Genomic DNA, 24,991 nt, shown 5'->3' on the forward strand with positions numbered 1-24,991 from the left:
AGCTTCTGGAATTTTGTTTGTAGTATAACTGCTGACTTTATCAAAGAAAAAGTCTTATTTTTTGAAAAGTATCTTTTATCAATCAAGAGTTGGACTGCCAGAAAAATTTAGGTACTGACAGAGCACTTACAATGGGTGGTAACACATCTAGTGATACTGCTTGGAGAAGAAAGAAGCTCGAACCACTCATTATCTCAATCACTGTGTTTTATACTGACATGCAATAGATCAAAGACTAGACCTACAACTCTGAAAGACATCTTGTCAACTTCATCGAAACTGAGGTTTTCAGACACTGCCTTTCAGGTGGCTTTGTCAAAGAATGGGAGCAGAATAGGAAGTTTTCCTTTCTTGGCCCGATGGAGAAGAAGTGTTAAAGAGCATGACTGAAAATTAACAAAAGTGCTGTTTTTATTTTTTAAGAGAAAAGAATCCTTGGGGAATTTATATTTTATATTATACATATATTATATATTTATTATATCCTTTTTATCTTAAATTTGGATTACTTGTAGTTACTTTTTTCCCCCAATAAGATAAATCTTTGATTTAAGGATCTGCAATCAATATCATGAGTTCTACTAAGAACCTATTTGCCATTTCAGCTAAGCTGCCGTTTTGGAAAAGGAATAGGGAAACAGATAACTACATAAGTCTTCTAATTGGAAGGAAATATTTCTGCAGAATGAAGTGAAATAAGAATAAAGTGAATAAATAAAATGAAAAGGCCCTGTCAAATTCTTTGCATACAGAAATTGTAAGGCACATGAAAATGCAACTCTTTTGAAGGTTACTCCTATTAGTATAATCTTATAATTAAAATATGGATTTACAATCCTTTTCTTGCCCACACAGATAGTGTCAGTGATATAAACCAGCCAAAGATGACTTCATTATCTTGAGGACAAAGGAATTAATGTGCCATAATTTTGATTAAAATGTCTTAGAGAATTCTGGTATTCTCTGACATAAGTCTCCCTAGATATCTAATTTAATAGTCAAAGGATTTTAGCACTTGTTTTAACCGGAATAAGAAGTCTAAATTGATTTGGCTGTCAGGGTTGATAAGCATATTGCTATGTCAAAAATCTCTATATAACTTCCAACATTTTATTCAAGCAAAACAGCAGCCTTCTCATTGAAATTCATTTTTAAGCAGGCTTAAAATTTACTTTTTCTTTCATTTATAAAATGAAGGGATTTATTTCAGTTTTTTTCAGGAATTGGTCTTTAATTTTGCATCAGTTTGATGAAACATGGTGGATTAATCAAATGTGTTTTATTGCTGCCACATATTAGAATCTTAAAGTGACAGAAGAAAAATAAAAACAGGTATCACCCAGGACAAGAAGAATGGAAGAGATGAAAGATTGAAAGAAAAAGCCTTTTGGAAGCCAGAAAATTGCCTGACATTGTGAAGACTGATTATCCTTATGTCACTTTCAAAAATAAAACTGCCACCGTAATGAAAAAACTGTATGCAAATTTTGAGTTACTATACTTAAACCCATCGTTTAAAGTGGACTGTCAGTAGATTCTTATAGGGATCCATGAAGGAAAGTAAGAAAATAAGAGAATGTGCTTTGCAGACAAAATTACAAATTTTAGAGTCAGACAGATCCTTATGGATTCTCCAATTTAATCATATTAGCTATCAATGAGAGATAAGCCTCAAAACATTCAACCATTTAGTGGAAAGAGCTGAGTCTGGAGCCTGGAACTTCTGATGCCCATGTTCAGTGACTCTCTTTTTCAGCGCACTGTCTCAATGTTAGCGAACTGAAATATGCAGGAAGAGAGACCTGAGCCTGTATGTAGTACTTACAAAAGCAATGTACAGGTGTGATCCTCATACCTGATCCTGGATACTGGAAGACACTCTGCTGCATCTGAGGATTGATTCCATTGCCAAACTGTCCTCCCATGCTTCCTGTCATGCCTCTGTTCACCATACTATTGCGGTTGGCCAAGGTTGACTCAGGATTTGCTGCCAGTTGTGAAAATGGGCTGGTAGAAGCAGGTGGGGTTCCTGGATTTGTACCATAGTTTGGTGGGTAGGGGAATTGCTGCGGAGCACCCTGAGGAAGACGGGGGTTCCCCATTTGAACTGGCAGTCCAGATGAGGGAGGGAGATTGTTCCCAAAGCTTTGTTGTCTCATGAGCATGGCTCTTTGCTGCTGTATTAGCTGCCTCTGTCGGTGCTGTTGACTGTACAACTCCCGTTGGCGCTGTGCCAACATTTGGGCATTCAGGGGTGGCTGCAGAGGAGGAAGAAAAATCCTCAGTTACTAATATTATTACAATCACTACCTATCTTGGAAAGCTTACAAAATAAAGCCTAGTAGCTTAGGGCAAAAAATATGTAGCAATACTGGTATACAAGGGAAACTAAAACAGAAAAGGAACAAAAACTTTTAAGTAATTATCATAGAAAAAATAATAAATTAAATTAAGTACATTTCATAGATTAAAGGTAGTTGAGAATGGCTAAAACAGTATCTGACCGTCAAAGCTGGTTAAATGCAAATTCCCCATTGAAAGTCACACAGAACTGAAAAAGGTCAAAGAAAGTATATACTGATTAGTATTATAATGTAGGCCAAGAAAACTGTTAGGAGAAACAGGAAAATCATGAAGAACAGAAGGCAAATGTGCTTGATGATTTCTATTCTATCTCACATTAGGTTGAAAGGAGACTTTTCTTTTTCATTTTCAGAAAATTTACTGTGTTTCTAGTATGGAGAAACTTAGTTTCCTCTTTTTCTCATGGAGATAATTTATTCCACTATACTTAAATGAATAAAATGTGATTACAGGAGATTTAAATTTTCTTCATTGTAGTTTTCTATATTTTCCAAATTATCTGTAATAAACATGTATTATCTTTACCATTAGAAAAACCTATAAACACCATTAAGAAAGGAAGAATCAGAAATCCAGGATCCAATGCTAATAAATTACCACTTAAAAAGAACTTTATTAATTAGAAATAAAATAATAAACAGAAATAAATGGAACCAGTTATTTTGCATCCTTGTTGTAGTACAAGAAAATTCCAGGCATTAAAGTGTTTTAATAGCTATAATATTATGAATGATAAAAAAAGTGGTGGAATTAGGTTGAAACCATTTTTTGGTCTAACTTGAAAAGCAACATGGCATATCAATAAAGCCTTACTTGGAAAATGTCAATTCAGATTTAAGATTTGATTAAAGCATACAGCTCCACTAAATATGAAGCCTGTCAAGTAGACACAGCCTGTCTAGAAGAAACTGTGACATGTAACTTTCTGATAGAAATCATTTTTATGTGAATCCCAAAAGCAGGGTCTTGTTTCATCATAACCTAATTACCCTTGCATGAGCTACCACAGATTTCTAGACAAAGAGAAACCCAAATCTGGATACATGAAGATGCCAATGTCTGCTGCTTAACAGCAGTTTCTGTCAATATTTATTCTTTTGGTTAGTGTTGTCTTCCCCTATTTGCTCCAAATCCATCTAGGTATGTTTTATAGAGAGATGAAGAACTTTTTTTTTGAATCCTCTCTAAAATCACTCATTTCCCAAAATTTGTGTCCAATTTGGTTAAGAAAACAAAGAAGTGTCTGAAGCAAAAATGTTAAATTATGTGTGGAAGTTAGGTAGGGAATGAGTATTAGACAACACTCAGAAGGCTACCCAGTTTTTTTATGTTTAAAATTTCAATGGCTCTGGGTTCATATACAAGGATTGTTAAAATAAATCAAAAACAAGAAATGCTGATGCTCTGAGCAGAGAACACAAGGTAGTGAAGATGACTCTGTAATGTGACAGGGCTTTGATCAGGTTTCAGGTACCATTCAGTTTCATATCTGAGGCTTCTTGTTACTGGTACCATTTAGTCCAGCAGGAAGAGTTTCCTCCTTATTCGTCTGGTATGTGAGAGCAGTGACAATAACAGTACAACAAAACAAAGAACTCTGAGCTTTAGATCAAGTATCAGGAAGGGGTATCACAAGCTAATTATAAATTCATTCTGGAAGAAAGCTATACTACAAACATCATTAAAAGATCAATTCACAGACCATGTCAAAGCCATGTACGTCAACATTTTAAGAAACACAGCTTGGGTTAGAGAAGTACTAACAATGTCCGTTTTTCTCACATTACCTGAGGTGTAATTTGCTGCTGCATGCCTGATCTCATATTGATGCCAACAGGAGCATTTGCTGCAAACTGGTTCAAGATAGCTTGCCGATTCTGGTGTATCAACTAGAGAAAAATGGAAACAATGAGAAATCATATTTCTACATAATAACATATAGTTAGGTCCTTGCAGAGTAGCATAATTTTTTTATTGATTGCTATCAAGTTTTAGTATTGCAGTTTAGTAAGATTATTTCCCATATTTATTTGCCAAAAGGCTGGAAATTTCTAACATTTATCAAATACTTTTTGCTTACAAAGCACTAAATAAGGGAAAGCACTTAAAAGTAGAATACATTCATATGTACATATACTTGTGTGCATATATGTACATGTGTATGGATTCTACTTTCAAGTGCTCTGCCATATTTAGTGTTCTGCAGTTTGTATACATATATACATGCACAGACATACACATACATGTTTATCATTCTTTTTTAAACATGTTATTTCACATATGTGCAATAATGGAAAGAAAAGAAACATCAGCCTTAGGTCTCAAACTGTTCTGAGTAAGAAAGTAAGTATATAATAGGGCACATTTTATAAAGTTCTGGAAGATGAATGGAAAAGTTGAGGTACTTCTCAGTTGGAGGGTGCCTACCCGATGGGTACATATTTGGAGAAAATCCAGTGTGATTTCATTAGTTAGAGAGAATTATGTAAGAAACAAATGGTCTGAGAAAATGGACTATTTATTTAACTAGGAGAAGTAATTACTTTAGACTAGCATTTTCCAAATTGGTGTTCTAAAGAACATTGTTCTGCAGGATATTAATAGATGTGCCAGGAAAATAGCATGCTGTGCTGTGCTAAGTATTGGAAATGATGGGTTACACAAGGTGAAACAGATTTCTTTACTGCAGTAATTCTATGAGCCTTTAATTGGCCAAAGCATACTGTGGATCTCTAAGAAGGGGATATTATGCAGCTTACCTATCACAAACCTTTTTTCTGATACATATAGCCATCAACATTTATCTCCAAGAACAATCTTCTATGGAACACTAGTTTGGGAGATGGTATCTGTATCAGGCGTAGGGATCCAGGTCATAGGCATGCCTGAACTTTATCAGGTAACAAAACAAGTAACCTTGAAGATCTACAAACTATAGCTAAAGATTTTCTTGCTTAGTAATTTGATACAAATAAACTGTTTAGAGAGAGAACAGTAACAATAATATTAACATTATTTTGGACTTATATGGTCCTTTGTAACTTATAAATTACTTATAAAATATATTGATATATTAATGTATTTTAACACATTTGATATATTTTAGTATGCTTTACGCAAACTAGAAAGGTTATGAGTTTTATAAGAGAATACATAAAGCTGTGAACAATTAAATCTCTAATCTCCAAATAGTTCAATTATTCTTTTTAAATTAAGGTATCACTGATATACAATCTTATGAAGATTTCACATGAGCAACACTGTGGTTACTACATTCACCCCTATTCTCAAGCCCACACCCCTACCCCACTGCAGTCATCACTGTCCATCAGCATAGTAAGATGCTAGAGTTGCTGCTTGTCTTCTCAGTGCCAAATAGCTCAAATCTTACTTTTAGTTTTATTCATTTCCTGATTCTCATTAGATTAGAAAACAAACTGATTTGGAAAGGAAAAAGCTCAATATAATATAAATATTAAAATTGCAACTCTTTCAGCAATTGTGGAATAGGATAAAATATTTGGACCACTTCAAAAATAAAGATATCAATACTATGGTTTTAAAACTTAAAGAGACTCTAAAGTATATAAATCTATCTACTTTTTAAACTCAACAGACCATGGACACGTTTAAATAACCATTAATTTCACAAAGATTTATTTTAAAAACTCAGTATATGTAAGATAGTACATAGAGTTTGAAGGCTATAAAGGTGAGTGAATGTCTGGGAATTCTCTGTTGAGTGGCTGAGGTCAATACAGAGCAACTGCAGTGTGCTTGCTGTAGAGCAAGCAGTGCTGGGCTTGCATACTCGGAGACCTAGAGCAGCACAGAGGGAGCGGCTAACTTAGCCTAGGACATGAAGGCAGGGATGACCATGAGTGAGCTCAATGGGACCCTGAAAGATCAGACTGCCAGGTGGCAAGGAGGACGGCAAACTTAAGGCAAAAAGGATAGCAAGTCTACAGAGAGAAGAGAAGACAACAAGGACAGGTGAAAATACATCAATACTTAGTGATGGAGAGAAATAAAATTGCCAGGGGAGTGGGAGTTGGGACTCCAAACTTAGAGCTTTATATTTTCTTTGAATTGTGTGATAACATGAGAAGGAAATGGGTGGGTAAGGAGGAAAGATAGTTGAGGGGTAGTAAAAATGAGAAAATAACCTTAGAAATTAAAACCTTAGAAAATAAAAAGGCTGTTTAGACAAATAGAAGAAATTTTTCTAAATAGCACCAACCTACATTTTCTGTTCACTAAGAATAATTTATTTCTGCCCTTGAAATAACTCTTGTTCATTTTTCCCTCCCTTTGACTATCTGTGCATATAACTTGACTAATGTGGTTGTCGCTCTGAACTGCTGCTTCTGATTATTAAAATGCCACCCATTTTCCAGCAAGCAGGTCAAGTTCTATTTCTTCCAAGGAAGTCTTCCCCAAAGGGTCACCATATCTCTTATCTCGTCAGACATCGTGACTTTTAGGGGTTTGGGGAGTGGCAGGAGAGAGGCTGGTAGTACTTACTGCTGGGGACATAACAAAAGCCTAAACAGCTAGGTCAAAAGGCTTGTTATTACAGAAGGACATGTGGGACTTGTGGCCAGTGAAAAGACAAACCCAGCCCACACACAGTTCAGACTGGCTGGCATTTTGTGTTCGAATGCATTCTTTTTTCAATGTCTTAGCAAGAAATCATTCTATAGTAAACCCAAAACATGGTTACCTATTATCTAGAGGTACTCAAACAGGGGTGATGCTGGCTTACGAGGAACATTTGGCAATGTCTGAAGACTTCTGGTTGCCACACCTTGGGGAGGGGCTGTTACCAGCATGTAGTGGGCAGAGGTCAGGGACAATGCTCAATATCCTTAATGAATAGGAAGCCCCTATAATTAGAAGTATCTGGCTCAAAAAGTTAATAGTGCCAAGTATGAGAACCCTGACCCAGCCACTGCATAAATTTCTTTTAAAAAAGGATTTCTTTTTAAAAAAAGCTTATTCTTTTATCAGGCAGTTCTCCTTGCCAGAATTACAGAGGTGGAATCTGCTTCTCTGTACTTTCTGCTCTTTGGTGTTAGTTCTCCTTTTTTGTTACTTCTCTATAATATATAAAAGATTATCTACAGTGGTTGTGACACCAGATCCATACCTTTCTTCAGTACCCTAACACATAACGTATCTGGGCCTGACTTGCCTGAGATGGCTAAGAATACCATATTTATCTGCTACTTCCTCTTCGTATTATTCTTTTCTTGATAGTATGAAGACCCTTGCTGGAGAAGAAGAAAAACTGGAATAGAATAATTGCAGTTTCGTCAGCCAATGTTACACTACTTTCCGAGCAGCAGGCATTAGACCTACTTATGTGGTTGCCCTTTTCCCAAAATAGAACTTTAGAAATTCTTTATTGGTATTATGGATATAGTTCTTGAGTCTCCACTTACTTGAACTACAAGCAGACACCACCCCTAAAGCCTTGTATTATGATCTGTATTTCTTCTTCGTCATCACCTCCCTCCTTCTTTTCTGCTGTTCTTGAAAAGTCTCAATCAACATATTTACACTAGTTTCCTAGGGTGTTTTTCCTCCCCATTTCCCAACTGGGGATTATTCATAACTGTATAATAAAATTTAAGATCTCAGGAATTTTTTATTCTTTGTGTACCATATTCCAGTCAATGAGATATACTTAAGGTCAAGACATTATACCTGTTTTCAAACTGATCTTTTAAAAAAATTCTTTAAAAAGAAAACTACAATGCAGACCTGAGTATGTCCCTTTCTTTATTTTCTCAAATCATTGGGCACTGTGCTAAATTCCTGCCTATGAGATGCTTACACCTCCTGTATTTGGCAAGAGGGAAGAGAGAAGGAGAGGATATAACCAATTATAAGTAAACAGATGATATCAATTCAGTGAGGAAAGTGTATAATGAACAGCATGTATGAATCTCAAGTATTGTGAATAGTAATCCTTTGTCAGTTATATGGGGTTGCAGATATCTTCCCTGAATCCATGACTTATCTTTTAACCTGTTTATGGTGTCTTTTATCTTCTAAGTTTTAAATTTTAAAGGAAACATCAAACTTTTCCTTTATGTCCTCTTAAGGGGCCACAGAGATCTCTATTCATATTCACATTTAGGTCGTCAAACGACCTAGAATTTATTTTTGAGTACGATATAAGGAGCTGATTTAATCTTTCCCTTTCATGGATAGCCAACTGTACAAGCCTTTATTACATAGGCCATTCTTTCTCCACCGACTGTGGCAACTGACACTTATTAAGTCTTCATATATGTCGGCATGTGTCTCTGGGTTCTCTACTATGTTCCAATTGGTAGAACTGTTTATCCCTATGTCCCACATTGTTTTAATTTCTAAGGCTTAAATTTTAAATCTTGATATATAGTAAGCAAGTTCATCCTCATTCTTCCAGACTGTATTCATGCTTCTAAATTAAATTTGGCATCTATTTGTCAAATTCCATGTTGAGATGTTGACTGGAATTCCCCTGAATTTATAGATTAGTTTCAGAATGATTACTATCTTCATGACAATATTTTAATTATGAATATCTTTATTTGGATCTCCTTTTGGACTTTGAATTATGACTTAAAATTTTCTAAGTTTCATAAATTGTGAACATATTTTGAAATTTTTTTTTCTAATTAGTTGCTGCTAGTAAAAAGTGTTGACATTGATTTTTATTTCTTGTTCTTTTATCTAGAAATATGTCTAAACTTCTCTATTAGTTCTAAGTTCCCTGAAGATTCTAAGTCTTCTATGTAAGTAGCTGTATTATTAGCATATTATAATTTTGTTTGCTTTCTATATTTCAAAATGTTTAATTTTTAGTGCACTGATGGCATTTTTTTTCTGCAATGATATGAACTTGTTCACTTAAACTATACAACCTGCCAACTAAAAATAATATTTTTAAACCTTAATTTCTTGATTTTATCAGGTACTGTTACTGCCAGCCCACAGTCATATATTTTCTTCTTCCTTGCTGACAGAATAGGATTTTATTCAGCGGACTATCTCAAATCACATATCTCAAGGGATAATCTATGAGTATGCTAGGTCAATATCCTTACTAGCCAGACATGAAAAAATATTTTTTTTGGGAGGGGGATAATTCCAGTGGGGACAAGAGTCTTCTAGTAAAAGTTTCCTGGCTTTTGAAAAGAGATGCAATGGAAAGAGAAAATCCCTTTATTTTCTGCTAGCTAGATTTGTTTGCATGTGAAATTTATAACCATGGCAGCCATTTTTCTAGTTGCCATGGATTACAGAGAAAAAACATAGAACTTGGGTCGTTGATAACATTCTTGAGCCTCTGAAGTAACTACACGTAAATCTCTCTCTACTTTGTGTGATTTCAGAATTTGAGTCAAAACATTTTCTTTTTTGCTTCTTCAGAAACTTTAACTGAGACACTGACGAGATAAACCCTGACCAGACTTATTCACAGAGAGCCTTAAGTGGACATTAACAACTCTGAGCATCTGCCATGCAAAAGCCACCATGGACTGAGTTCTCCACTGCTGAACAGAAGAACTTAGGATCCAGAACCTAAAAAGTAGGTTTGGATCAAGTGTCTCATTAGATAGCAGTTACTATCTTATATGGCAGTATACACTGGTTTGGGGTACTGACTTATCTGGGGGCTTAAACGCATGCCCCAAATTTTGTATATCTCTAACTTGATATTTCATTCTGTTGTGCTACCAAGACCAGCAAACTTTGGATATACCTCTATACTATTTAAAAGAAGCAATGAGGAATCATTTTTGCCTATTTGCATGCTTATTTCATGTGCATCCTTTGCATTGCTACTTTGCTTATCAGCTGCTTTATCAGCAAATGAAAGTAAAAGCAATTTTTTGTGAACTATGTGTGAATTACCATTTCGTCCATTCACAAACCTGACCTATGTTGCTGGTCTAGCCTTGCTCACTGAACCTTTCTTTAACTTTAGACAGTATTACTGAACTCTATCTGGTAAAATGAGGGGATCAGTATACCTACACTTTCCTCTGTTTTTGGGGGTTAGCACTTATCACTTACTGCTTGCATTGTTATTTAACTTTTCAGGTATGTATGTTTTGAATATGCCAAAGCTGGCTTTAAGTCCTGAAAGTTGCCTGTATATTTTATTCTTTGTATCTATCTTCACAGTACCTACCATAGTCCCCCTAAATATGTTTTGTGAAAAATTAAATACAGGGGAACCATTTCTTATTCTTGTGCTCTCTATCTAATGATGAATGACAAGTTATAACAAGTAGTAGTTTCCTTCAACTAATACTCAGAACATATTACTATTCCCTTTCTTTCTTAATTCCTCTTTGAGTCTTTGATTCCACCCCAACATTTAAAAAAATTATTCATATCTTTGTTATTCTACCATTAAAAAGAGTTTTTCCCCTACCTTATCTTTCCCTTTCTTTTGCTCCATTTCATCATCTTCCTTTTCTTAAGTGGAATGGAAGCAATTTTATATTATTTATCATATTTACTGAATATAATTTCATAATAATAGCAAGTATTTATTAAGTGCTACTACATGCCAGGCATTATGCTAATAGCTTTCCATGTATTATCTCATCTAGTCACCTGTGAAGTAAAGGAATTATTTACTAGACTATTTTTATAAATGAGGAATCAAAGGCTTTAAAAGGGTGAACAATTTGATTATCAACCTACATAAGTTAAGGTTAGAACTAGGAATTGAAACTAGAACTAACTCTTACAACCATTACATCATACTGCCTTTCTAATTAAATTTAGCTCCTTTTTTGTCCTTGAAATAAGGCTTCAGAGAATTTCTTCAAATATATATTTTTAAATTCAAAGCAATATATACAGATAGTTTTTTAAAGATGCACAAAAATAACAAGAAGCAGTAACCTACAGCTTCAGTCCTATGTTCTGAGAAAATACTAACCATTCACTTTTTTGGTTCTTGATGGTTATCTCTGTATTTGCTGCTTACACAATTTTAGATATTTATGCCATTATACCTATTCATTGCTTTTCATAACAGAGAAGATTTAACTCACTCACAACTCCTAGGACCTCTAACCTATCCTTTCCTCTATTCTCCTAATATAGTAACATTGTTAGGCTTCAATCACTCCAACGTCAAACAGCATAAACTTCATTTTCTGTTCCAACAATAAACACTGTCTCCTGATGTTCTATTTTATAAGTTAAGCTACATTTCTCTTTTAAATTTAATAATTGTATGATGTCCAGCCTAAACATTTTTTATCTCAAAAAACAAACTAAACTGCCTTTAGATTATAGGTCTCAAAGTACTTTGATACGATCCAGCAGTCGTTAAGTGAACACCAGTATCCCTGAGTTCTTACCGTAGTAGACCAAGGATGGTTTTTGGAGACTTTCATAAAGGTCTGGGACCAATCCTATTTGACACCCTTCTTGTTAGCAATTGGGCATCTTGTAACAGAGCTATCACATGACTTTAAAAAGCTCACCTGCTTAAACAAGAGTACTCACCTGCTGTTGTCCTTGTAAGCGCTGTTGGAGTTGAAGTCGAAGTTGATTGGGTGCAGCTGGAGGTCTGTTCAGAGTTTGCCTGGGCTGCATGCCCAGGCCAGGTGAAAAAGCACCTCGGGGAGGTGTTACTTGAACAGGCATAGACCCCAATGAAGGTTTTTGCCTGACCATGCCTTGGAAAGGGGTAGAGAGATTGGCAGTAGGCGAAGGAGAAGAATAAGGCTGGGAATAAAGGTTGGGTCTTTCTTCCATCATCAAAGGTGGTGTTGCTTGCTGTGGTGGAAATCTCTCCGATAATACATCTAATCCACCTCCCTGGTGGGAAATAAGGCAAGACATTTTATACATGCCTACAGATAAATTTCTGCTAATAAATGACATGCTTCTCCATATAATTTTTGGATGTGGGAGCATGTCATCACTAGAAAGTTTCATCATAACACATTCAGGCTGAATTTATGAATCCCTTCATAAGTTTACTACTTAAAGGAATCACTTTTGGAAGGTACTTTTAAAATGGAGTAACAGATTAACTGAGATGTTTAAAATCTCAGTGGAGATGAAAACATGGTTAAAATAAAATCAATAAAATGAAGCTAACGGTTTGAAAAGAACCTCATCACAAAGCCTAAGAATCAACAAACTTGACATTGAATAGATTACTTTGAGAAGTAGATTCTTAAAGGAGGAACAAATTAGGCATTTTTCTATATAGAATTCATGCTTTTCATCTTACTTGAAAAAAAATGCAGAGCTGACCTAACAAGATGCCATAGTTATGGCTTTCAAATCTTTTGACTATTACTTATCATAAGAAATGTAATTTAAATTGTGATCTGTTGTATGTTTGTATGTACCTGAGAGATTCATGAAACCTAATCTCCCCTTTATAGGCTATGCATTCTGATGCTTTGTATTCTGTACTATTCAACTCCATTTAGAAAATGTTGGGTATCATACACTAAACTGACCTTTTAACCCCATAGTTTGAAAAATACTAACCTGGAAGTTGGAATGTCATGAAATACAAACTAGAGTCTAGCATGAATGAAGGATAAATTAAGTCCTAAAATAAGAAGTGATGATCTGAATCTGGATTATATTCTAGAGGAGCCTCCTATGACTCTGTTCCATAGTGAAAGGCTAATATTTTCTAATTCTAATTATTCTGATTTTTTTTTGTTTAAAAAGCCTATTATTTAACTATTATATATTTTGATAACTTTCACAAGGGCAAATTATAAGACAGCTAAAACACAGTGAGAACAATACTGAAATACCTTGCTTAAATATTATTTTCTAGCTTCTCAGGGCTGTGTCATTTAAATAATGCCAACTTTAATAAATACCTGAACAAGTTTGTCAATTCCAAGAGCTCTGTCTAGTTCAGCTAGCTCAGTTTCATCTTTGCCACTGAGGAAGGATACGAGCTGTTCAAGAAGAGCCTTCTCATCATTTCTTCCCTCTACTGTTGTTGGTGGACAGAGAAGCTCATCTAATTGTGAACTAATACACTGGCTGTAGAATCAAAAGATAAGAAATTAAACTGATACAGCAAATCAGCATTCAATCTTTTTTTTAAAAATTTTTTATTAAGGTATGATTGTTATACACTCTTATGAAGGTTTCACATGAAAAAACAATGTGGTTACTACATTTACCCATATTATCAAGTCCCCACCCACACCCCATTGCAGTCACTGCCCATCAGTGTAGTAAGATGCCATAGATTCACTATTTGCCTTCTCTGTGCTACACTGCTTTCCCCGTGACCCCCACACCATGTGTACTAAACATAATATCCCTCAATCCCCATCTCCCTCCCTCCCCACCCACCCTCCCACACCCCTCCCCTTTGGTAACCACTAGTTCATTCTTCGAGTCTGTGAGTCTGCTGCCATTTTGTTCCTTCAGTTTTGCTTCATTGTTATACTCCACAAATGAGGGAAATCATTTGACATTTGTCTTTCTCCACCTGGCTTATTTCACTGAGCATAATGTCCTCCAGCTCCATCCATGTTGTTGCAAATGGTAGGATTTGTTTCTTTCTTATGGCTGAATAGTATTCCATTGTGTATATGTACCACATCTTCTTTATCCATTCATCTACTGATGGACACTTAGGTTGCTTCCATATCTTGGCTATTGTAAAAAGTACTGTGATAAAACATAGGGGTGCATGTGTCTTTTTGAATCTGAGAAGTTGTATTCTTTGAGTATATTCCAAGGAGTGGGATTCCGGGCTCAAATGGTATTTCTATTTTTAGTTTTTTGAGGAACCTCCATATTGCTTTCCACAATGGTTGAACTAGTTTACATTCCCACCTGCAGTGTAGGAGGGTTCCCCTTTCTCCGCATCCTCGCCAACATCTGTTGTTCTTAGTCTTTTTGATGCTGGCCATCCTTACTGGTGTGAGGTGATATCTCATTGTGGTTTTAATTTGCATTTCCCTGATGATTAGTGATGTGGAGCACCTTTTCATGTGTCTGTTGGCCATCTGAATTTCTTCTTTGGAGAACTGTCTCTTCATATCCTCTGCCCATTTGTTAATCAGGTTATTTGCTTTTTGGGTGTTGAGGTGTGTAAGTTCTTTACATATTTTGGATGTTAACCCCTTGTTGGATACATCATTTACAAATATATTCTCCCATACTGTAGAATGCCTTTTTGTTTTGTTGATGATGTCCTTTGCTGTACAAAAACTTTTTAGTATGATGTAGTCCTATGAGTTCATTTTTGCTTTTATTCCCCTTGCCCAGGGAGATGGGTTCAGGAAGAAGTTGCTCATGCTTATATTCAGGAGATGTCTGCCTATGTTGTCTTCTAAGAGTTTTATGGTTTCATGATTTACATTCAAGTCTTTAATCCATTTCGAGTTTATTTTTGTGTATGGGGTTAAATAATAATCCAGTTTCATTCTCTTGCATGTAGCTGTCCAGTTTTGCCAACACCAGCTGTTGAAGAGGCTGTCATTTCCCCATTGTATGTCTTTTATCATATATTAATTGACCATATATGGTTGGGTTTATATCAGGGTTCTCTAGTCTGTTCCATTGGTCTATGGGTCTGTTCTTGTGCCAGTACCAAACTGTCTTGATTACTGTGGCTTTGTAGTAGAGCTTGAAGTTGGGGAGCGTAATTCCCCCTGCTTTATTCTTCCCTCTCAGGATTGCTTTGGCTATTCGAGGTCTTTTGTGGTTCCATATGAATTTTAGGACGATTTTCTCTAGTTCGTTGAAGAATGCTATTGGTATTCTGATAGGAATTGCATTCAGCATTCAATCTTAAAATGCAAACGCACACCCACATGTGTGTAAATGCAGTTCTAGGGAATTCTGTTGAGAAGATTTTTCAACCAATTCTTATGCAATGAAATGTTTTATACTTAATGTGCAGAAACTTATGTATATTCAATATGTAGCTTGAATATATTTTCCATTATTTTGTCAGTCACTTAACTTTGTTTCCACATTCTTCATTGTAGCTTATAGAAATAGCCTTAAATATTAACCAAACCTAGAGGCTATTATGTTCAGTGAAAAAAGCCAGGTGGAGAAAGATAAGTATCAAATGATTTCACTCATGTGTGGAGTATAAGAACAATGCAAAAACTGAAGGAACAAAACATCAGCAGACACACAGAACCCAAGAATGGACTAACAGTTACCAAAGGGAAAGCGACTGGGGAGGATGGGTGGGAAAGGAGGGATAAGGGGAAAAAAAAGGAAAAATTTAAAAAAAAGGGGGATTATTAGCAGACATAACAGGGAGGGTTGTACAACACAGAGAAGACAAGTAGTGATTCTACAGCATCTTACTACGCTGTTGGACAGTGACTGTAATGAGGTATGTGGTGGGGACTTGGTGATGGGGGGAGTCAAGTAAACATAATGTTCCTCATGTAACTGTAGATTAATGATACCAAAAAAAAATTCAAAACACTTCAGAAAAAAGAAAATATATACTTCAAGTAAAATTCAGTAATAAAAAAGGTATGGAGTTAAAAAAAATCAATGAAACCTAATTAATAAAGGGAAAAGACTTTTTAACAAAAGTAAAAAAAAAAATTAATTTATTCTACTTATTCTATGGATACCTTTAATTACCATTAATTCACCCATAATAAAAATAGTACACATTATATTACTTAACTTTCAAAGATGATCAAATTGTATTGGTAACATGACATAATTACCATTTACAAAAGCAATCCAACCAGAAAATTGAAATATGCTTAGTGTTAAGCAATAAATTGTTGACCACATGTAGGAAATATATAGTCTAATCCAAACTGACACCAAATGATGCATATAACTTAGAAATATATAGAAAGTGTACTAATATTAATATTAATTATGTAATTGTAAGGAATCTTCTTTGAGGAAGGTAAATGGCAATACGGTTCATAGTTAAGGCTCTAAACCACATTCAGTGCTATCTAGTCATCCTTTGGTTGCTGTATACTCTGTTTTAGAATGGAGCTACCTATACTGATTTAAGAAATTAAATTCTAACCCAGATGGAAAAATGAGTAAATGCAGAGAGTACCTTCCTTTCTTATACCCTCTTGCACCAAACAAAGAGAAAAGCTGGACAAAATAAATATACAACTAAAATCTCAAAAGCTTTTATAATAATTGTACTGAGCCTAATCCATCCACAGTTCCCAGAAATTTTATGGTAATTAATCAAAGCAAAGTAACACATGAAAAATAAAACAACAGCTGCATACTATATCAATCTCTTGGTAATTGTAATATACACAAGCCTTGCAGTCATGCAGTAAATAAATCTGTTTAGCCTGGTATCCTCCACCATTCCTTTTTTTCCCCACTAAATATTCACTTCTATTAATATCTCACAAAATACCAATGTGGGCTGGAATCCAGTTTGGAAAAATAGTTCTTTGTTATAGAAGTTGGTATCTGATACTTTGTAAAATACAAAATGTATTACTCACTCTTCTGGTTTATTCTGATTTACAGCTGTCACTGTATTATTTGACCACGGAATTTGATCGCCTGTTCCTGGCTGTCCAAACTGGTTATCAATTGCTTCCAATTCCAGCTCAGGTAATCCTGTTTGAAGAAGAAAAGGTTAGAACTCAGTGTCGCAAAGGAAGATAAAATGACAATATTTTTCATAAGTAATATATCATATAGGAAAGTGAGATTTCCTCTATAAAATATTACCTCAATGATGCAAAGGTTATTTATTCAGAAACTTAAACTATTTAAAATGTGGCCATGTAATAAGAAGTGAGAAAGAAAAAGTCTCTGGATCAAAGAACACCTAATGTCAAAAAGTTTCCATGTAAGTTGATGTTACCATATGAGAATCACTCAGAACTCTGTTGGAAATTATTTATTTTAAAGATAATTATAATTTTGGTTAATTGCTTTTTCAGTCTATAGAACAACAGAATATGCTCTAAGTAGGGACAGTGCTATTATCATGAAATAAGAGCTACAAGCAAAAGATCAAGTATGTTCTATAAAAGGCAGGAACTGAAACTAATGGGCATAGAGTCTAGGGTCATTTAGTGAATAGACAAAGCTCTACAGCTGTTAACTGAAAATTCAGCCATATAGTAGCAATATAATAATTGATGCTTGTAATGACGACAAATGAAAAAACAGGTTGAATTAGGTTTTAAAATGGAAGTAGTATATGCATTTTAGAAAATTTCTGTGTGGTAACTTCTTTTGAAGGCTTGATTATTTCTGTACTATTTATACTAGGAAAATACTGTAAGTAACATAAATTCCAGAAATTTCGGGGCTGATTAATAAATTATGGTGTTGACCGTTACACCATGCTGTTAAGTGAAAAAGAAAAAAAAGCATAAACCAAGACATTATATTCAGGATGATTCCATTTTTATAAACTATTTCATATATATTAATAGAAAAAATTCTGAAGGGCTACATATTCTTTGGTAGATTTTAGGTTGTGAGAGTTATAATTACTTTTCTTTTCTTTTAAGGTTTTTAATGGCTTTTTGTAATTTCTAAAATGAACATATATTAATTCATCACTGTTATGGGCTGAACTGTACTCCCTCAAAATTCGTATGTTGCAGCCCTAGCCCCCAGAACCTCAGAATGTGACTGCCTTCTAAGATAAGGCCTTTGTAAAAGCGATTAAGTTAAAATAGGGTCATTAGGGCGGGCTCTAATTCAATATGATTGGTATTCTCATAAAAAGGAGAGATTACGACATAGATAACACAGACAGAGGGAAACCATGAGAATATAGAAAGGAGATATCCATCTGTAAGCTCCTGAGAAAAGCCTCAGAAGAAAGCAAACCTGTCAATCCCTTCCTTGGACTCTAGCCTCCAAAACAGTGAGAAAATAAATTTGTTATTTAAGTCACCCTACTGTGGCATCTTGTTATGGCAACCCGAACAAACTAACAAAATCAACAAAACAAAACAAAACAAAAACAAAAAACTAACATGCCTTGGAGTTTTAAGAGAAAACAGAATTAGGTAGAATTCCTCATTCTAATGAATACAGAATAAGTAGAATTAAGGCTGCCCCACAAAATGTACTTAATGCTAGATACACATCATTATTCACTACACAAAACATATTAGGCTCACTTTCATGTGAACTCTACTTAATATTTAGTGTGAGTGAAATATAGGAATCCAAATAAACACATTAACTTTTAAGTGCAAGTAACTAAAGCTTTCAATTACAATTGTCTTTTCTATCATGACAAGTAACAGAGAAATCAAATTCTGTAGGATGCTGAAAAGTGAAGCAAACAAAACCCACCAAACAAGAATAAATGGTGATGGGAACGTAATCACTTAATTCCTATCATTATTAAATTAGGAAGTTAGTCAAAGATTACCTAAAGCTGTCCCATTGTCTGCTCCATATATTAATTCCTCAATCCTACTCCATTTCAAAATCTAACCTAGACAAACGTAATCATATTTAGAGTCAAAATTTGCATGGCTGTCTACCATCAATACTTAGCATTAAAAGATAGTTTATCTGACTCAATAACAGGACACAACATCTCATTTTACTAGTCTTGAATGGGGAAAAGGTTAGTAAGTTGGATAAAATACTTTCAAAATAAAATAAGATTCATGTACTAAGCTTGGTGACTAGGAAAAAAGAACCAAACTTTGACTCACAAGTTTTGTTTGCAGAGGCTGTATGTGTAAAAGAAATTTTTATTGTAAAAATCACTAAAATCTCATAGAACTTCCTTTAGAAACTGTCTTCTATGAAAAATTTGAGGATTTGCTGGAATATTTTAAGAAATACATAAGTTATCTCTTTTGTTCAGGGACTAAACCTATTATTTTTGATCATGCTTATGTCCCTGTCACATGTGAGTACTAGGTATATATGACACAAGACAGGAACATTAATTTGTAAAGGGGAGCATCAATGTGTCTTCTAGTATCTGTGTTTGAGAAGAGCAACTGAAGTGGGGGTAGAAAACAGTTCTTTAGGATCCTTGATGGAGCTATTGTTTTTTTATCATCTTTGCAAAGGGCTTAACATGTTTTCTCCATTATAATCTGGTTAAAAGAAACCTTATATCCCCACTAGCCATACCGATCCTAGACAAAAAATTTATAATATTATAAAATTTCAGAATTTCTTCACAGAAAAATAGAAAGCATTCTCTAACCATGAGTGGCTTTTGCACATTCTATTCCTCTAACAGCTGACTTATTATCTAGTGATTCTGATGTTTAGTTAATTTTCTTCAGCTGTTGGTAAAGAGGTTTTTGGTTTAGTTTTGTGTTACATTTGGCTGTCACTATGCACAGCAGTTACAGTGTTTGATTTTTCTAAATATGATGCAAAGGACTAATGTACAAAAAAAAAACCCTATAAATCAGTAAGATTAAAACCAAAAACTCAATATAGATGAATGGTCAGAGAATATCAACGGGTCACATAAAATCTGTTTTTGAAAAATGATTGACTTAATTCACAATAAAAGAAATACATATCAAAACCACAGTGAGATACTTAAAAAAATAAAACCATCAGAGTGGTAAAGATGAGAAAGATTATAATTCAATATAGTGGAAAGGTTGTGTAGAAAGAGGAACATAATCAACTCAAGTGTAAACTGGCATAATATCAAAGAAAGGCCATTTGGCAAAATCTATCTACACTTTGACCCAGCAACTCTATTCAGAACTTACATTTCAGATATACACTCAAATGTGGTAAATTATCTCTATGTAAGATTATTCATTACAGTTTTGTATAGCAAAAGATTGGCATAACACACTAAAGGTAACCTGAAAAACAGGGAAATATAAGTGGATTTTTTAAGTACTGAAAATGTTTTATATGAAACTTAATTTTAGAGTTCTACAATATTTTAAATGTACTAAAATATTATTTAAAAAATAACCATCTCAGAATGTGTATGTTCACAGAACATAAAAACAACTGCCTCAGGAGGTTATTCACTTACTCCAATGATGATGTCAATGTTCAAATATTTTTGGAATTCTTCTAGAACTGTCTTAACCGGTATAAAAGCCCTTTAATAAAATACATCTTATAGTTACACCTAAATTTGTGTTTTATTTTTAAAAACAGTATTTTTTTTGGATTAACAATTGTGACTCCAAATAACTTCAGAAAATATCCAAAGTCAAATCCACCCTCAGAGGATAAGGATTTGAAGATAGTCAAAGGGACACAGGAGTGGTTTTGAAGGTGCAAAGAAGCACTTGTATATATATGTTTTGATCAAAAATACCCTCTGAAGCTGTTTCTTGATGTACTCTTGTAATACATTTTAAATAAAATTATTTAAATCACTTGGTCACACTGCACAGGTGTGTGTGTGCACATAAACAGCATATTTTGAAACCAGGCAGACTGAGATTCAAATCCTGGTTCTGCATATACTAACAGGATAACTTTGGGCAAGTTTTTGTCTTTTTGTTGTTGTTGATGTTCATTCTGGACCTAAGTTTTCTCATATGTTAATAGGCCTGAGGAAATCTTCTGGTTCACTGTGGCAGATTTAGTGCCTATTTTTTATTCTGCCTCCAAAATTATCACTGAAATAACATAAGAAATAAAGAAGGAAAAATAAATCTGCAACTGAAGGACAGGGAAAAGAAGTTTATGGCAGCTGATTAGAACAATCAAGGATAAAACAGATGGAAACAAACTGATGGTGAAACTTCAACTGAACTAAAAAATTTACAACAGGACAAAGAGAAAGTTTTCCAAAAAGTAGAGTTTTCCCAGAAGAACACCAGAACAACTCTAAGCTCAGTGCTCATTCAAGCAGATAAAGGAACAGGCCGTGGGTGATTGCTGGAATAATTAAAGGACAACTGAACAGCTGCTACCAGGCCCCTGCTCTGAGTGCTGCTGAATCTGGCGTCTGTGCATAGGATTAAAGTGGTAAGTACATGACTCAAAGTGGGAGTTCTGTCCAGGGAATCTCCCACAGCGGGTGCTCCGGCTGCTATGAGGGATTTCCCATCACCAACCCCCATTCCCTCACAACAATGGAGAAAATGGAGAATAATCAGAACCTACATTCACTGCCAGAGTAAAGGGGCTTCCCACTTTAGCTAAAGGAACAATCTAGCTACTACAATTTTTTCATTCTAGGTCTTTTTCTATATATGAACAGAGAGCCCAAATTCACCAAACATTCAAGAAAAGTCAAAAACAGGAAAGAGAGAGAGAAAATTTAACAAAGGAACTTTGAAGAAAAAAAGACTATTACAGAAAATGGATGAGACCTAAAGTAGGTATAATAAATTTATCATCACAGATTATAAAGTCTATCATACACATGAACATAGACATCTACGAAAAAGAAAAATAATTTCTAGAAATTAAACGCATGATAGTTACAATGAAAAGAACTCAATATAGACTAAAGAACAGAATGGATATAGTTGAAGATTCTTGCAATGTGGAAAATTCAGCACGAGATTCTCTCAGAATACAGTACAAAAGGGCAAGGGAAAGAAAAATGTGAGAGAAAAGGTAAATGCCGTGGCAGACAGACCCAGAACTTCTAAATGGTGTATCTCAGATGGTGAAGTATGACGGCAATTAAACTGTCTTATGAGAGACATTGGTACTTGACACAGTACACCTTAAGACGGAAGACTAAAATAAGGGAAGATGCTTCACTTTCCTGGGTGGGCACAAGGTTCAGATGTGGAATCAACTATTCAGCAATAGACTCTGGTTCTAGTAACAGCTGGTTGGGCAGCAGAGAGACTAGAGGGGGCAGAGAATTAGAGGCTGTTCTTCTCTTTCCTTTATATGCTACCATATTTTTGTTTCCATCTTTTTTCTTTTTCCTTCTCTGACCCTCTATTCTGTTTTTCTTTCTCCTGCCCAACTTGTTTCCTTTAGAAAATCTTTTTTTCTTTCTTGTCTGTACTGAAACATCATAGACAGGCTGTCGGCATTTGTCATCCTCCCCCCACTTACCTCTGTATCTTCCCCTCTATGCTTTTGGCCTTTGCCAAGACTACAGCACAAGTTTTAGCAGCTTCTGGCTTATTTACATACTTTTATATATGGAGCTGTATTCAGGAGAGCAAATCTCAAGAAAGAACAAAAGAGCTATTTGTCTCAAGACAGACTATGAAGGAAAAACAATACACTTTCACAGACTTGTAGAGCCAGAAGACCCTTTTTATTAACTTTACTTTTTTATCAAATTAACAAATACTTACAATTTTAAAAGTCAGAACCAAAAGGTCCATTATGGATAAAAGCAGTTTCCTGCTTCAACCTTTCTGATCCTTCAGTTACTCCCCTTTCAACCAAGGCAACCACTGTCAACTTGTGTAGTGTTTCCTTTGTCATTTGCTTACTTATTTCTAATACGCATATACTGCCACTCCTTGATACCTCAGTTTAAGATTACTGACTTTCCATCATGACAGGTGAGGCCCTAATGCTCCCACACCTACTTCTCTTACTACTGCCTGTGTTCCCAGTTCTCTAACAGAGATCACAGTGTTTTTATAAAGTAAAAAGTTAATATTTAGATTCTTATTACTATGCAAATATTACTCACTGCACAGCCATATCATGTACTGTGTTCACACCTCCTTTCTTGTATCATGCTCTTTTTTCTGGAGTTAATAATTGTCTTATTTTTTTCATTTGCTTGTTTTTCTAGGGTTATTTTTCAGTGCTTGAGCATTGTTGACATAAGCCTATCAGTAAGATTTTCTATAATGCAGAGATCAATTTCAGTTCTCCCCTGGAGACCTCCTCTCCAGAGGACTCAGGGACCCTAACCCAAAATGCACTGGTTGGTCCCTACTCTTCTTGACTAGCTATCATTCCTGGATTTCCTTTCAGATTCTGTCTCCCTTGGGCTCTGTATCTTTCTTTTTGGTTTTCTCCCTATTTGCTGAAGTACATCCTTGAAGACCTTCACTAGAAAAGGTAAATATACCGTGCAAATACTTGAGCCCTCTTATATCTGAAAATGTCTTTATTCTATCCTCATAACTACTGGAAATTTGGATATCTAATTACAGGTGAGAAATCATTCTAACCTCAGATATTTCTAAAGTAAATTTTATTGATGTATAATATACATTCAATAATATGCACCCATTTTAATGAAGTTTAATGAATTTTGCAAAGGTATACACCCATAACCTTCCCCCTTAATCAAGAAGATAGAATATTTCTATCATCTCTAAAAGTTCCCTCAAACTCCTTGGCTGTCAATCTTCCCTACCTCATCCCACCACTGGCAACCAATGATGTAGACTTTTTTCACTCAGCATGTTTTTGAGAATAATTCGTGACATGTGCCAGGAGTTCCTTACTTTTCATTGCTAAGCAGTATTTCATGTTGTAAGTATACCATTTCTTTGGTGATGGACATGTGAATTATTTCCAGTTTGGGGCTATCATGAATAAAACTGTATGCACATTTGTGGTCTTTTAATGGGCACATACTTTCTCTTCATTAAATACTTAAGAGTTGGACTGCTGGCTCACATGGTAAATGTGCATTTAACTTTACAAGAAACTGCTGAACAATTTTCCAAATCTGTTTTACCATCTTACATTCCCATCAGCAATGCAAAAGTGCAAGTTGCTCCAAATCTTTGTCATAATTTGTTATTGCCAGTTTTTAAAATTTGGGCTATTTCAATGGATGTATAGTAATATTGCATTATAGTTTTAATTTGCATTTCCTTAATGATTAAAGATATTGACCATCTTTCCATGAAATTATTGGCTACTTTCATATCTTCTTCTATGAAGTGTCTTTTAAATACCTTTGACCATTTTTCTAGATTGGGCTGTTTCCCCTATCATTAACATCTTGCATTAGTGTGGTACATTTGTTAGAAATGATGAGCTAATGATATGTTTTCATTAATGAAAGCCCACAGTTTACAGTAGTGTTCACTCTTTGCATTGTACATTCTATGTGTTCTGATAAATGCATATAACATGCATCCAACATTACAGTATCATATAGATCTCCACCACTAATCTTTTAATTGTCTTCATAGTTTTGCCTTTTTCAGAATGCCACATAGTTGTAATCTTGAAGAATATAATCTTTTCAGATTGGGTTTTTTCAATCATGCAATGCGCATTTATGGTTTCTCCTTGTCTTTGTGGCTTGACAGATTCCAAGTTTTAGCAGTTATGATTCACTGTATCCATTTCACATCTTCTCTCTGAGAGCTTTTAGAATACTTGTCTCTAATGTTTCAGAATTATATGACAATAAACTTTGGTACTGGTCGTGTGTGTGTGTGTGTGTGTGTGTGTGTGTGTGTGTGCGCGCGCACGCGCGCGTGCTTGTTGAACCATTTCAATCTGGAGAATTATGGCCTTCACCTCTAGAAAACTGTCATGTATTTTCTGAGTAAGTATCTTCCAATTTTGTTTCCCTCCTCATTGCCTGTTTTTGGAATTCTTATCAATCATTATTGGTCCTCCTAGGTTGATCTTTACTTTTTCTTCCCAATTTTCTATTTGTCCTTGTTTTTTGTTCTTTCTGAGAGCTTTTCTCAGTTTTATCTTCTAATATTTCTCTTGGGATTTTTAAATTTTGGATATCTAATCTCCC

At 34.8% G+C, this 24,991-nt stretch overlaps 1 protein-coding gene across 7 annotated transcripts in view; it reads right to left on the minus strand.

The window, feature by feature from the left end:
* Positions 1-24,991, minus strand: part of NCOA1 (nuclear receptor coactivator 1) — a 176,626-nt gene that overhangs the window by 22,594 nt on the left and 129,041 nt on the right. For all 7 annotated transcript variants that reach the window (XM_073215773.1, XM_073215777.1, XM_073215778.1 and 4 more), the window contains 5 exons: positions 16,854-16,971; positions 13,242-13,410; positions 11,893-12,207; positions 4,152-4,253; positions 1,856-2,258 (listed from right to left, as the gene is read on the minus strand). In XM_073215773.1, the coding sequence (XP_073071874.1) occupies positions 1,856-2,258; positions 4,152-4,253; positions 11,893-12,207; positions 13,242-13,410; positions 16,854-16,971 (1,107 nt within the window). The remainder of the gene's footprint in view (positions 1-1,855; positions 2,259-4,151; positions 4,254-11,892; positions 12,208-13,241; positions 13,411-16,853; positions 16,972-24,991) is intronic.

Source organism: Manis javanica, chromosome 1 (genome assembly GCF_040802235.1).
Source record: "Manis javanica isolate MJ-LG chromosome 1, MJ_LKY, whole genome shotgun sequence".
In the NCBI taxonomy this organism is placed as follows: Eukaryota; Metazoa; Chordata; class Mammalia; order Pholidota; family Manidae; genus Manis; species Manis javanica.